Genomic DNA, 15,167 nt, shown 5'->3' with positions numbered 1-15,167 from the left:
CAGGCCGCACAGTGTGGCCAAAAATAAATAAATACATAAATAAATACATAAATAATTAAAAAATAAAACTCAGCTCAGACATACCTCAGAGGAAGCCTTTCCTAAGCCCCCCAGACAGGCTGCTCTGCTCCCTGTACATACCTCCCTCCGCTTCTGCGCTGGATTCAGTATTTATTTATTTATCTGCTGCACTGCGCGGCTTGCAGGATCTCAGTTCCCTGACCAGGGATTAAACCTGGGCCACGGCAGTGAAAGCCCAGAATCCTAACCCCTAGGCCACCAGCTAACTCCCAGGATTTGGTATATTTTTAAACTTATACTTATGTCTCTCCATGAGCTCTTCAGGGCCAGGACCCATGTTTTACTCACATAAGTAACCCTAACATCAAGCCAGACAGGACATGGTACATGGCAGCCGCCTGATAAACGGGTTTTCCCTTTCGGGTGGACTGCATGCTACACACACTCTCCGCAGCAATGGGGGAGGTCTCATTTCCCACCACCCTTTTCCAGAACTGGATTTATTACCACTTTTCATTTCTGCTAATCTAATGGGTAAGAGAAGACATCCTATAGTTGTGTTTATTTTCATTTCCCTGACTACTAGCAAAATTGAAGATCTTTTCATATTTACAGACCATCAAGATTTACTGTTCTGTAAACTGTCCATTTATACGCTTTGTCCTTTTTCTCCTGTTGGCTTTTCTCTGTTTGACTCTTAACGTATATCAAGAGCCGGCTAAAGAGGGCAGATCTTTGTGGAGGTTTTGGCTTCAGGTGCAAAGTGATGTCATGGTTTCCACAAAGGCATTTGTAGAAAGCGGGGGAGAGAATAATCATAGCGTGTGTTAGCTGATCCAGACCTCTATTTTATTTAAAAAGGGCTTGCCTCCCATTGGCTAGAACACCACACGGATGAGAGCAGAAGCCAGGACGGCCATCCTGCGGACAGTTCTGCAGGACTCTGACCCAAGACTGACATATGGGGGGGGCCAGCAGTGACGAGTGTCTATGCCCCAGGGAAGCTCCGGCTTGGGCCCTTGAGGGGGAAGTGCAGCCACGTCCACCGAGGATGGCTGTGGCACAGAGAGGTGAAGGCAAGCAAACAGGGCACCCCTGGGGGACTGGATAAGTGAAACGGCAGGGCTGCCAACAAGGGGCTGCTGCACAGCAGTGAGAGTTAAGGACCCAGGCGTACAGAAGGCAACAGAGCAAGGTCCTAAAGACACAGTGAAAATGGAAGAAAAGGATGCGATTTAGAGGGCTATGTTATTTATACAAATTGAGCGCACCCATAACATTAAATATATTTTCATGTTACATACGTGTCCATGGACATATATTAAACCCAACAGAGGAGTGTTAACATGGGGGGAGGAGTGAAGCAGGGGGAGATGACCAGGAGGCAAAAATAACCCCCGGGAGGGAGCAGTACAGGCCAGCGAACGGCAGTTGTGCTCACAAACGGGAAGCCAGGGAACAGCCTCCTGCTCTGGGTTCCAGAATTTAAAAATGATAAAAGCCCTGACGTAGCTTATACAAATACTTGGAAGAGGGCAAGTGCAGTAAGTACCCCCGGCCACCCTCCCCCAAGCCCGGGGTTTACGGCGCTGACTGGGTACCTCGCGGTTTTCATGGCCGAGCAGATCCGAAAGAACTTTCAGCACGAGGCCCGCCACCTTGGCACACATGTTCTTCCCTTTAGGAGAAAAAGAGAGAAACAAAACAGGACATGTCTAAACTCAGAGGCACAGTTTCAGGTCAGGCAGACTTGCATATGAACCTTGGCTCCTCTGCCTGTGAGCTGTGTGACCTTGGGTGAGTCACTTCACCGACTTGGGGCCCAATTTCTTCCTCTGGGGTCCCTTGGGGATTATAATGTCCACCTCAAAGGGCAATGTAGAATTAAGTAGCTCAGTGTATCTCAGGATGTGAATGCTAAAGTTTCCCAAAGCAATAGAGAAAAGGAGACAGGACCATGAGACAGAAAGACAGCATCAGTTTTTTGTGTTTTTTTGGCCGAGCGCCACGGCACGTGGGACCTTAGTTCCCCGACCAGGGATCAAACCTGCGCCCCCTGCATTGGAAGCGCGGAGTCTTAAACACTGGACCGCCAGGGAAGTCCCGGCAGCTCAGTATAGGGCGGCACACTCCCAGTGCTCAGTAAGTGGCGGCGGTTCTTATTATTCAGGAGGTCAGAGCTGTTCACTACACTGAAAGCACGGATGAGTCAAAGGGCCATGCTCTCCCAAGTGCACAGGCCATCACTTAAAAATGCTCCAGCTATTTCAGGAATTCCAAACATCATCATGACAATTATTGCAAATAAACTGATGATAATAAAGAAAAGCCGATTATAATCTGATAAATGTTTTAAAGCTAGGAAATTTGCATATGCTATTTTTTTAAAAGAGAAGATTAGTCATTTAGTCAGTCAACAACACACAGTTAGGTGGTTCAGATTCCAAGGCGTCTGAGGGTGAAGGAGCTTCTAACAAATACCCTGAGCTATTTATCCAGGTAACCTCCCAACACCTTCTCAACACCTTCTCAGACAGAGGTCAGCCGTGGGCCGGACGTGGCACCTCTCCAAGGAAGCTTCTTCCATCCCAGGGAACAGATCATTTAAGTGGGATGGAACCTGCAGGAAAGCTAAAATCACTCCCTTTGTTGATCAAGACATAAATGACCTAAGATGTCACATGGGAATCGCTGTCTGTACGAGGTGGAGTGGGGAAGGCGACTGTGATTAAGAGCAGGAAGCCTGGTTTAATGTCACTGCTCTGTCATCAACTTAATCCTGTGGAATCTTGGGAACATACTTCTCTGTCTTCAGGTAAAACAGATCATAATTCTTCACTTCCTACCTTTGAATAATGCAATGAAAATGAAGAAAAACGTAATGTAATTCAATCTCCTCTTGATGTGGGTACTGCATATATATGCAGTATATATATACATACACATACATATATGTATAAATTATTCTTTCCAAGGCCAGAGTGGTATTTTGGCTTTAGGGATTCAATAGCTTTATACCTAGCTGGACATGCTTCACACTCTTTTTCTGTTTTGAGTTTTCTGGGAGGGAAACGGAAGGCAGATCACATCAGGCTCGTGGGTACTCCAGAGCCTGGGGGCAGGGGGACGGCAACAGTGAGACCTGTGCTCCGGAGGCAGAGGTTCATGAGCAGGGCCACCGAGTACTCGAGCGTGTAGTCTGACAGGCAGTCAGGCTCCTCCAAGACGTCAATCAGCCAGAAGATGAGGCCATCTTGAATCATCGCTGTCTGCAGTGGGCGCCTAGGATGAAACAGCCTGCAGGGAGTCAGCAGGAAACCTTTCATGTGACAGTACATAGTAGTGTGAATGCCTATCAGAAAAGAAACTTCACGGAAGTCACGGACCCTGGCGAATATCTTACTGTTAGACCTGTACAACGGAAACTACAACAATAAATTCTTTACCTTTCAGGGATGTTATTAAAGGTTTAAAGAAAAATAAGGCAGTAAGGAGACTTCCTACTCTGAAAGTTTCCTTTTCAATATTTAGAATTAGCAGCGTAGTACTTCAGATACTTAATAAATATTTATTGATAGCTTTTGGTCTACTTAACCCAGGAAACAGAGTCATAGAAATGGTTCACTGACAAACAGATTTTTACCTGAAGTCTAGTCTATATAATGTAGTTTAGGCACTCTGAGCTATGTAAAAGTAAAGAAACACAAAAAAGAAGACCAGCTCATATAAAACCAGCTCAATACCATTTTGATTCAGATCTCTATAGAGTAAGGCTAGTTTAGTAACCTGGGTAATACAATTTATATGGAATTATTTTCTACCCACGGTCCAGGTGTAAAATCTTACAAAATTCAATGCCTCATCATCATGTGTTACAGTGGATGTTATCATGTCAACCTTAAGAATTGACGGGACTAAGCACTATCATAACTAAAGTTATTAAATTTCTAAAAGTTTTTCAAATACAGTCAACATCAAGCTAAATCATCTTTATAAACAAACAGAAACATGTTCCTATGATCTGAGGAAGTAATAACTCTGGAGATCATTTATAGTTCTTTCAATTCATATAGGTAGAACGAGCAATTTTCATCAGCAGGGACATGGCAAATAGTAGGAACTACATACCTACAGCTTTCCTCCCACAAAACATATACACACTTAGAATATGTCCCTTTTCAGGTTTTAGTTTATTAGTGAGAGTCAGTCACATCTGGTGGGGAGAAAAAGTTAGTTAGGGACTCAAGGTACTAAAACTCTTAGTAGTCAACGAAAAAGTCAGGTGGTCATCAGGGAATATGGATTCTGGAAGAATTAGCATATGACCCAGCAATTCCACTCCTAGATACCTACCCAGGAGAAAAGAAAACATGGGTCTACACAAAGACGTGTATGCAAACACTCATAGCAGCATTATGCATAATAGCCAAAAGGTGGAAACAACCAAGCTATCATCAACTGATGAATGAATGCACAAAATGTGGTCTGTCCACGTAATGGAATGTTATTCGGCAACACAAAGGAACAAAGTTCTGGTACCTGCTACTTGTATGAACCTCAAAAACAAGGGAAAGAAGCCAGTCACAAAAGACCACACCAGTACAGGGAAATCTACAGAAACCAGAGTGGAGGTTACCTGGGGCGAAGGGATAAGCATGAAAAGTGGCTACAGGTAGGCATGAAGTTTCTTTCTGTGGTGATGGAAGTGTTCTAAAATTAGACTGTGGTCATGGTTGTACAACTTTTGGTGAATTTACCAAAAATCATTGAATTGTACACTTAAAACGGGTAAATTCTGTGGTATGTAAAATACACCTTAATAATGCTGCCAATTTAGAAAAAAAAAAGGCTCTGGGAGGACGTCAGATCTGCTTCAAGAAGAGGTGTCTGAGTTTTAAATCTCGAATGTGGAGCACTCCCAAGTCACGACCAGGTCCAGGCTGAGACGACAGCGCAGGCGGCTGAGATGGGTGACCAGGAACCGGGAGGCTCCACCCCTGACTTCCACAGAGCGACCTTCCCCCCCGACTGTGACCGCGCATCTACACGTGCCTCCCCCACAGTGAACTGTGGGCTCTTGCAGGTGGAGGCTCTCTCGGGGTGCATTCATGTGCTTATCTCCAAACCTTGCACGTGGCCTGAGACACAATCTAGCATCTAGCACCTGGTCAGCATGAGATAATGGTCATTAGGAGAACAGACCAGTGCTTTAAAGTGTAGGAGCAGGATGGTTTAGGGGATCCGAGGTACGCTTTCCAGCTTTTCTTCAGAAAGTCACCCAACCTCTTCTAAGCATTCACTGAAAAATATCACCTGCATCTTGGATTGTCACTGGGACCAAATAAGCACAAAACAGTGGCTAAGAAACCCCCAAGCTGATTTCACAGGCGCCACCATGACCTACTGCACGGTCAGCACCTGAGGCTGAACTTCTGCAAGGCCCCGAGAACGTTCTCCCGAGTAATGACGTCCTTGTCTTCCTCCTTCAGCCTCTCTTCCAGCATCCGCAGCACCTTTGTGTTCTGGGCAAGGTAGCGGCGACCTAATAATATAACCAGAGATGAACAAGGGAGAGAATTTATCTTGTGTTAAGTTCATGCTCCAAAACCACTTTCTGTGAAAACTTTGCATATAACGCACGTAGAGTTTGGGTAATTTTATGTTCTAGAAAACTTATTAAAGCATATTTCAACTGCAAGTTGGTTTTACTCAATCAACTATCTAATGAATGGAAACCACTTTTCCTGTCACCTAAACATGATTCATCACTGTGTTCTTGTGCGGAGCACTGTCTTTTATTTACCCAAAATCTTTTTTTTTTTTTTTTTTAAGATTTTTTTTGATGTGGACCATTTTTTGTTTTTAAAGTCTTTATTGAATTTGTTACTATACTGCTTCTGTTCTATGTTTTAGTTTTTTGGTCGTGAGGCATGTGGGATCTTAGCTCCCCGACCAGGGATTGAACCCACACCCCCTGCACTGGAAGGCAAAGTTCCAACCACTGGACCGCCAGGGAAGTCCCTACCCAAAATCTTGAACCCAAAAGTCATATCACAAGGAAAAGGGGGTGATGAATCTGTGTGTTATGAACCCCTTAGTCTTAACAACAGAGGCAGCCCATTGTGCTTTCTGGACACACCCATGGCCTGGAGAAGAAGTTAGGAACCATACCTGGGACCCTATCACTAGCCTGTTGTGAACTTGTATCTTGATACAGATGACATTAATTTCAGACATAAAGTTCAACCATATTATATGAATGGTCCTTGGCACATACCCTGGCTTATCATAAAATGTTTGTTAAATGGCTGGAACAACAAACAAATGAATGAAAAAACTTTTGGAGTGTCATACAGTCACAATTTAAAACTCCCATTATTCGTGTTAAAAAGAGCTCAAACAAATTAGAATTTATGGGAGGTAATGGCATTTTGTAAAATCATTTTGAATTAAATTATGGTGGCATGTTATTTGGGGAATTTTCAAATCCTCTTGATTTAAAAGGATTAGTGTTTTGAAAGACATGGTATAGTGCTTATTGGGATCACTTTATTTCACCAACCTTATTTGGTCTTAAGTAGAAAATGATAAAAAATGCATTACCTGCTATCTTGAGAGCAATCTAAAAAGTACTACGTTACAATACCAGAAAGTTTACAAAATAAAACCAAAGGCTAAAAAAATAAACTCCCAAACCATCAAAATTTGCTCTGACATAAGTGACAGTAATATGACAACAACTAAGTTTTTCAAAAGACCTTAGATGCATTAAACAGTAATAAACTGAGGAATCACATGCCATTGCTAAGAAACTTGGGGAAGAATGTGTTTTCACAGGGAAAGACACATCCACAAGACCTAGCTCTTCTCTTTGAAGGTATCAATGAAAAAAAAAAAATGTTGCCTGCCGTATCAGTAAGCAAAGGATGTTGCAGACATCAAGCCACTTGCAGCCACTCTGGACGGTGAGCCCTGAGGGAACTCAGGATGGAGACCAACAGGCTGCCCACTGCCAAGCCCTCAGCCCCTGCAGCCACCCCCAGCGGTGCATCCTGAAGAGGTTCAGGATGGGAAAGCACAGGCTATGGCCCTAGATCGCTGAGGTGCCTGTCAAAGGAATGATTTCAGTGAGCCCAGACTCTTGCATCTTCCCGTACACAGAAAAGTGCTGAATTCCTTAACTTGAGATGTCTGGTTTTCTTTAACAGTAAGCTTTTGATGCTCTGTCTACCTCATCTTTGCTGCAAAAACTCTTTTATACCCTGGCTCCCCCCTTGCCTCTTCGGAGCAGTCCCTCTGAGCTATGTAAGATGCTGCATCCGGGCTTAAGTCTTCAGTTTTGTCCACCAAATAAAACATAATTCTCAGCTTTTCATTTTTTTCCCTCAGTCGGCAAGGAGAGCTGCCGTCTCACCTTCTGCCAGGGATGCAAAAGCGTTGACGAGCCTGGCCATGTACTGCCGTACCACCTCGCTCTTCGAGTGCAGCAGCTGCAGCACACTCCTCTGTGGGAGAAAAAAATAAAAAAATAATTAAAAAAAATATATATATCAATCAAAAGAGGAAAAGCAATGAAGTGAAAGAAAAGTGAGAGAGAAGCATATGTCTCCTCTGCAGGTCTGCTGTTCTCTTCCTCTGAGTGAACTTATTAGAGGTGATTCAGTCTTGATTTCCAACTGATTTTTTTCTGAGAGTTGGCAAAAAAATATGTTTTTCAGACTTCCAAATTTAGAAGAATTAATTATTCGAAGCACTTAGAATGGTGACTGACACCGAGTAAGCAACACTACTTGCTATTACTGTTGCTGATGTCCTTCCAGGTAGAACAATTGATCCAACACTCGTCTAACTTCGCTCCCTCCAAAACCACCATAAAACTAAATGGAGTTTTTAAGGAGACAAATCCTCAAGGACAGAGAGGACAGCACCATAAACCACCATAAAACTAAATGGAGTTTTTAAGGAGACAAATCCTCAAGGACAGAGAGGACAGCACAAGAAACTATAACAACACAATCTTGGAATCAGGAATGCAGGATGGTAACAAGCTTAGCAGACCCGAGAACGCCAAGCGGGCAATGAGGAATCACCAGCTTACGTCACGTAACCCTCAGAAGTCTCAAGAACTGGGGGGAAGTCAAGAAGAAGGAATGAAAGCTGTGGAGGCAGCAGCTAGATCCCCCCCACGCTGCTCCTGCACAGCCGTCCTCCCGTTCACCTCCCATCACACATCTGGGAGTGCTCTCTTTTGAGGGCAACACAAAAGGTCTCTGGACGGAGGACAGCAGGCACAGGTGAGCAGGGCTGCCACACCAAAATGGAGCAGGGGTGGTGCCTAAAAGCAGGATAAATGCTTGACAGAGAGCCACCTCCGTCCTCTTCCCCTACCTGGCTCTCGGAACACTGCCAACCAGACTGTTACCTTCTAGGCAGATTAGAAGACACTTCCTGGAGGAGAATGACCAGCCCTGGAAACAGGGAAAGAACTAAAGTTTCTGAAATCAGAGGTTCCCAATAGATGGCCCACCAGGGTCACCCTCAGTGGAGCTCTATGCCTACAGGCCTGACCCTCACCTTCAGAACCACCAGTCAGCTTTTCAGTCCCTCCACTCTAAACATCAGGAGATAACCAAGGTCTACCAGGAACTCAAGGAAATTTTCTAATGTGGAAAATAAGGCCAAAACAAATAGGGCAGGGGAGAGAAGCAACTTGGAGGAAATGAGACTGTGCAGGGAGAAGAAAACTAAAAATAGACAAAAATTTGTCATTAATATCCTCAGAGATATAACTGTATCCATGAAACAACAGAATGCTACAAAAAAAAACACAAAAAAGGGAAATGAAAAACTCTACAGGAGGGTTGGAAAATAAAGATGAGGAAATCTCCCAGAAAGTGGAACAAAATGAAAAACATGGAAAATATGAGAAAAAAGATAGAGAACCAGTTCAAGAGGCCCAACATTCAGAAAGAATGAATAGAGAAAACAAGAGAGGAAATCATCAACAAAACAACTCAAGAAAAGTTCCCAGAACTAAAGTTGTCAGATTGAAAGGGGTCACAAAGTGCCCAAAACAGTGAATCAAATACACATCATGAAAGGCATCAATGGGAAATTCATTAACACTGGTGAAAAAGAAAAGATTCAACACGTTTCTAGAGAGAAAAAAACAGGTCACATACAAAGGGTCAGGAATTAGAATGGCTTGGGACTTTTCAACAGCAACACTGGAACCTAAAAGACAATGAAGCAATATCTTCAAAATTCTGAAGGATAATTATTTACAACCCAGAGTTCTATACAAAGAATAACGATATTTTCAGACATACACAGTCTTGAAAAATATACTCCCCATCCATCCTTTTTCTAGAAGCTATTAACTGAAGGCCTCACCAAGAAGACAATACGGAATATTGGAAACAGAGATCTAATTCAGGAAAGGGCTGCAAGGAATCAACATACGTTTGGTGAAAAGAGATTTCTGGAAGGCAGCTGTGCCCCAGATGTGGAGGGCCACCTGAATGACTGACTCAAGAGAGTAACATACCAAAGGCTGTCATCCCCAAGATGCCTATTGCCACTGTACCATATTCATTTAGGTAAAATTTTTATTGAAATATAACATCCATACAGAATATTGCCCAGACCATGAGTGTGCAGCTTGATGACACGTGGGTAACCGGTAGTCAAATCAAGAAACAGAACACTGGGCTTCCCTGGTGGCGGAGTGGTTGAGAGTCTGCCTGCCGATGCAGGGGACACGGGTTCGTGCCCCAGTCCGGGAGGATGGGCCCGTGAGCCATGGCCGCTGAGCCTGCGCGTCCAGAGCCTGTGCTCCGCAATGGGAGAGGCCACAGCAGTGAGAGGCCCGCGTACCGCAAAAAAAAAAAAAAAGAAGAAAGAAAGAAACAGAACATTAGCAAAGCCCCAGACGCCCTTCCTGGGTCCCTTTCCAAATCAAGGGCAATATCTCTCCTGGCTTCTTATATCGTAGGTTAGTTCTGTCCATTTTTAAATGTTTTAATAAGTAAAGTCATGCAGTATGTATTCTTTTATGTCTGACTCTTTCATTCAGTATTATGTCTGTGAGAGTCATCCGTGTTGTATGCTGTGTGCTCCTTCCCATTACTCTATACAACTCATTTTACAAATATATCCCAGTTGATTTATCCATTCTACTCCTGATGGGACATTTGGGTTATAGCCAGTGTTTTGATTCTTATAAATAGTGCTGCTATGAGCATTCTTACACATCTTTTAGTTGAACGTATGGACACATTTCTGTTGGGGTTATACTTAGGAGTGGTTTTGCTAGGACACAGACTATGCGGTTTTAGCAAATACGGCCAGAGGTCCAAAGTAGTGCACCATGTAATATATTTTCAAATAGAGTGCAAACTACCTGGGTAAGGTGAGCCCAGACTCATCCACACTTGGATACCCCTGCCCTTGCTCTGATGAAGCTCCAGCTCCCCCATTCACACCCTGCTGTGTGGATCAGCTGTGGAAAGTCTTTTCATCCCCACAGAAGTGTTTGCATGTGATCAGCTCCTGAGAACTAGAAGTAGATGAGGCAAGCTTAAAAACCCAAATTACAGAGCGGCTCACCATTCCCCTTGGCCATACACATTGCTGCTGGATAACCAGCACCTGGCCTACCTTTCAGCCCTGCCAGAGGCCCTGTGCTTCCTGGGACTCTGTCCTGACTTTGATTACCAATGTCCCCAGAGGGGACCATTAAGAGCCCAGGGAAGCTACGCCTGATTATAATCCGGCGATTTTATTCATGTCATCTTCCCCTAGGTGCCTTCATCTAACATGGGAACAGTACCCTTTCCTTGCAGAGCAAGGTCTGTGCTTGCCACTCAGCAAACCCCAAATCAAACACTATATTATTCAGGGTACACATGCAAATGAGGACACTACAAAGAAAAGCAAGGAACTGACTGAGACAAAGTGAGGGTGTGCACACTCATGTTCAATGCAGCATTATTTACAACAGCCAAACGGTAGAGGTAACTCAAGTGTCTGTTGATCAATGGATAAACAAAACGTGGGATATATATATATATCTATATATATCTATCTATCTATATATCTATCTCTATATATATATCTATATATATATCTCCCAATTTATTTTGGTGTCATGGTGACACGGCACCCATGTTTCCCAAGGAGTTCTCCTGCTCTGCAGATTCTCTGACATCTTAAGGTAACTCCAGCTCATTCCTTATTAAAAAAAATAAATAAGCGATAGCAATTAAAAATAATGACCTGAGGAAGATATGACATCTTCAGTGGCTATAAAGATTTCGGCATTTTGACAAATATCATATATCACAAAACCTAAGACACCTTTCATGGGAGGACATATTATTTTTTTTATATATAACCAAGAAAGAAAAAAGCACTGCAAGGTAAACTGTAACAGGCCATCGGCTATTAGATACACCCCAGTTTCGGAAATGCTAAAATGGGGGGAGAAATTACATCTTAGATTCAATGAAATATCACAGTTCAGAAAGAATCAGTATTGAATTCACTCTTTGAATTTGAGTTCGTTAAGTCATGACAGTATATTCTTCAGCTGCTTCGTGTCTTATAGGCTGGTTTCCGTGCCATTACAAATACCAACAGAAAAAAAAAGGAAAAGAAAATAAGAATTTGAGGGACTATTTTTCATACTTAACTGTTTCATGGAAACAATACGATTATGTACAAAGAAGAAACTCAAAACCCTTAAATGTTGTCGCCTGTGCACACAACAGATTACGCGCAACAAGCTTTCTCCGGGGCTGTTTCATCAGCGATCCTAAGAGGTATTGATACTGCACTCAGGGCACACACTGTGAAGCCTAACAGTAGGGAGATGAAGTTTTTAGAGCATTTTGGATGAAACTGAAATAATGAGATGCAGTATCTTCTCTGCATAGGGCATGTTCAAGCTGTTGATCCTCCTTCGGTAGGAGGCCAGGTGCTGAGAACCCTGGGGAAGAGGGATGCGGAGGCGGGAGGAGGACTCCTCCGAGCTGGGCCCTGGGTTAAGTTCTCCCCACGCGTGACCACATGCAGCCATCCCAACAACCTCACGAGGCAGGTGATGGCCCCTTCTTGGTGGTGGAAATCTCCCTGAGACTGAGAAATTTGCTTAAGGGTGTCTGGCCAATAGTCGGTGGGGCAGAGATTTGAAACCAGTTTATCTCCCTCTAAACCCCATACTCTTCCCACTGCACCATTAGACCTATCTGGTCCAAAGCTATATACAAAGAGTGTTGAAGACACTTTTTTTTTTTTCAGTACGCAGGCCTCTCATTGCTGTGGCCTCTCCCGTTGCAGAGCACAGGCTCCGGATGCGCAGGCTCAGCGGCCATGGCTCACGGGCCCAGCCGCTCCGCGGCACGTGGGATCCTCCCGGACCGGGGCACAAACCCATGTCCCCTGGATCGGCAGGCAGACTCTCAACCACTGCGCCACTAGGGAAGCCCAAGACACTTTTTAAGTCAGGCCCAGATGAAAACAATTTGAATCTGCTTACCTGCCTTGCCCCTTGTAAGTCATGCTGAGTTTTCAGGACTCATGATAAGCAGTGGGGTGAGAGAAACAGCGGGGAATTTGAGAAAAGGAAAAATGGCAGAAAAGGGCTGCAGAGTTGAATCCAGCAGTACTAACTTGTTTAGGACTCTGCATTGGAAGTGAAAAGTGGGCCAGTGTCCAGGGTGGACAGCAGATTTCGGAAGCTAACAGAAGCCCCAGGCTGACATACAGTCACTACGATGAAGATATGCATAGAAATGAAAGCCTCCTCCTTCTAAGATCCTTCCCAGAAATGCAGGCCCTGGCTGGGCGCTGGCCCCTCTCTCACCCACCTGGCTATGGCTGTGACAGTCCAAGAGGTCGTTGCTGATGTAGGCCTGCAGAACGGTCTCCCTCTGCTCTCCAGGGTGCGATGTGGTCAAGCGCTAGAATGAAGAAAAACAAGGGCAACAGGACCCAAGTGTCGATGTGGAGGAAACTGTTCCCGCAGCTGGCAGCAGCAGTAACTATGCATTTCACCAAACAAGATGAGTAATACCCAGCCGGGTGGCCAACAAGTCAGTTAACAAAAAATTACAACGTACTTCTGAATGGGCGATGCAGGAGTCAACTTACACATGTAACCTCCAGAGCAGTGAAGGATTGTATTGGACTGGACTGTAAGGGAGCAGATAAGAGACAGCACACCGATGCCTGGAGAGGGCTTTTTTTTTTTTTGCCGTAAGTGGCTCAAGAGTTGGTACCCGAAGGACGAGCAGACTATTGGGCAGCACGGGGAGATGTGAGCGCAGTGGGGGCTGGGGACGTGTGGTCCAGCTGAGGGGGGTGTGAAAACACAGGGTGCCTTTGCGTGGTGCCCGACACGGGGGCCGTGAATGAGCGCCAGGTGCACAGAGCAGACCCGTCCCACAGGGGCCGGCACAGCAGCACTGCGGATACTGTGTGTGCGTGTGCGTGCGCGTGTGTGGCACCCCTGGCACCGCCCTCCTTGCATACGGTCCTCTCTTCCCCCAGGGCCTCCCTCCTTGGCCGCAGTGGGTCCCACCTCTCCGGGACACCGGCCTCTCAGGACCTCCACCTTTGGGTTCTGGACAGTCTGCTGCTCTTCCCACCTTCTCACCCATGGGCTTTACACGGTCACAGGGGCTGCCGCCCTTCTGGTGAGTTCGGAGGCTACTGCTGGGCTGGGGTGGAGGGGTGAGGGGCTGGAGGGGTCTCAGACAGAATTACAAGGATCTCTTTATTTTTCCTGCTTGTTCTATGACATTCATTCAGCAAAGGAACATCCTGTCTCGCCAAGAGGCTTAATAGCATGGACCGATAGCAAGTGCCCGGCGGATAATCGAAGAACCAAAGGGAGGCTGGTAACTGGAGCAGCGGCAAACCTCCGGGCAGGGACAGCCGCTAGCGGTTACTCACGCCACCCCACCCACTCTAGTCAACAGAACCAGAGCAGACACACTGGCCCCAGGACTCTCCCTGCTGATCCTGGAGCGTCCTCAGAGCGCTCCTCCAGACCACATGCCCGGAAGCACTGCCAACCGTCAGAGTGCAAGTGCTTCCCAGAGAGATGGGGAAATCACTCAGAGGCATCTGGACGTCAAGATAACCTGAAATTTGGGGATCCATGAAGGGGTTTGACGCTATTTCGAAGTGAATTAGAATAGATTGTTCAGTTAAAGAGTGAACCAGGGACTTTCCTGGTGGCCCAGGGGTTAAGAATCCGCCTGCTGATGCAGGGGACACGGGTTCGAGCCCTGGTCCAGGAAGATCCCACATGTCGCAGAGCAACTAAGCCCGTGCGCCACAACTACTGAGCCTGTGTGCCACAACTATTGAGCCTGCGCTCTAGAGCTGCATGCCACAACTACTGAAGCCTGCGCGCCTAGAGCCCGTGCTCTGCAGCAAGAGAAGCTACCGCAATGGGAAGCCCACGCACCGCAGCGAAGGGTAGCCCCCGCTCGCCACAACTAGAGAGAGCCCAATAAATGAATAAACTGTACTCCAATAAAAATTAAAAAAAAAAGAGTGAACCAGTGTTGACTTAGGCCAGCAGTTCTCAAAATGTAGTCTGGGGAACCCTGGGGATCTAGAAGGGTTCCCCATACTACACTTGGAGAGTCCCTTCAGGGTAGTCTAGAAGGTCACAATTATTTTCATAATAATACTAAGGCATGTTTTGCCTTTTTAATGATCAACCTCTCAGAGGTCATATGAAGCATGATAGATACTGTGACAAACTGAATGTAGAAGCAGAGATGAGACTCCAGCTGCCCTCCATTAAGCCAGACACTAAAGAAATTTATAAAAGTGGAAAACAATGTCAGTCTTCTCACTAATTTTTTTTGTTTGGAAAATAGTTATTTTTCATAAAAAATGTTATGTTATGTCCTCAGTTTATTACTGTTCATCTTAAATGAATTAATAAATATATATTTTACGTTTTCTCAGCTTTATCTTCTAATACTGTGAAATTTTGGTAGATAAAATTCACATAAACAAAGCTCTTTGGGTTCCTCAGTAATTTTTGACAGTGTCAAGAGGTCTGGGACCAGAAAGCTCGAGAACCACTGCCTTAACTGTGATCAATCTGAAAACTGGCGAGAAAA

The 15,167-nt window shown here is 45.1% G+C and overlaps 1 protein-coding gene across 13 annotated transcripts in view; it reads right to left on the bottom strand.

The window, feature by feature from the left end:
- ARMC9 (armadillo repeat containing 9) overlaps positions 1-15,167 on the bottom strand; it is a 137,838-nt gene that overhangs the window by 75,718 nt on the left and 46,953 nt on the right. For 11 of the 13 annotated variants that reach the window (XR_007478508.1, XR_007478512.1, XR_007478509.1 and 8 more), the window contains 5 exons: positions 12,891-12,983; positions 7,436-7,526; positions 5,440-5,563; positions 3,164-3,318; positions 1,623-1,699 (listed from right to left, as the gene is read on the bottom strand). Coding sequence is in view for 8 of the 13 variants with exons in the window: in XM_033425491.2 (XP_033281382.1) it covers positions 1,623-1,699; positions 3,164-3,318; positions 5,440-5,563; positions 7,436-7,526; positions 12,891-12,983 (540 nt within the window). In the remaining 5 variants the exon portion in view is untranslated. The remainder of the gene's footprint in view (positions 1-1,622; positions 1,700-3,163; positions 3,319-5,439; positions 5,564-7,435; positions 7,527-12,890; positions 12,984-15,167) is intronic. The other 2 variants (XM_033425502.2, XM_049712519.1) reach the window with 1 other exon arrangement.

This window comes from Orcinus orca, chromosome 7, assembly GCF_937001465.1.
Source record: "Orcinus orca chromosome 7, mOrcOrc1.1, whole genome shotgun sequence".
Lineage (NCBI taxonomy): Eukaryota > Metazoa > Chordata > Mammalia > Artiodactyla > Delphinidae > Orcinus > Orcinus orca.
This window is presented reverse-complemented; position numbering and strand designations above follow the sequence as displayed.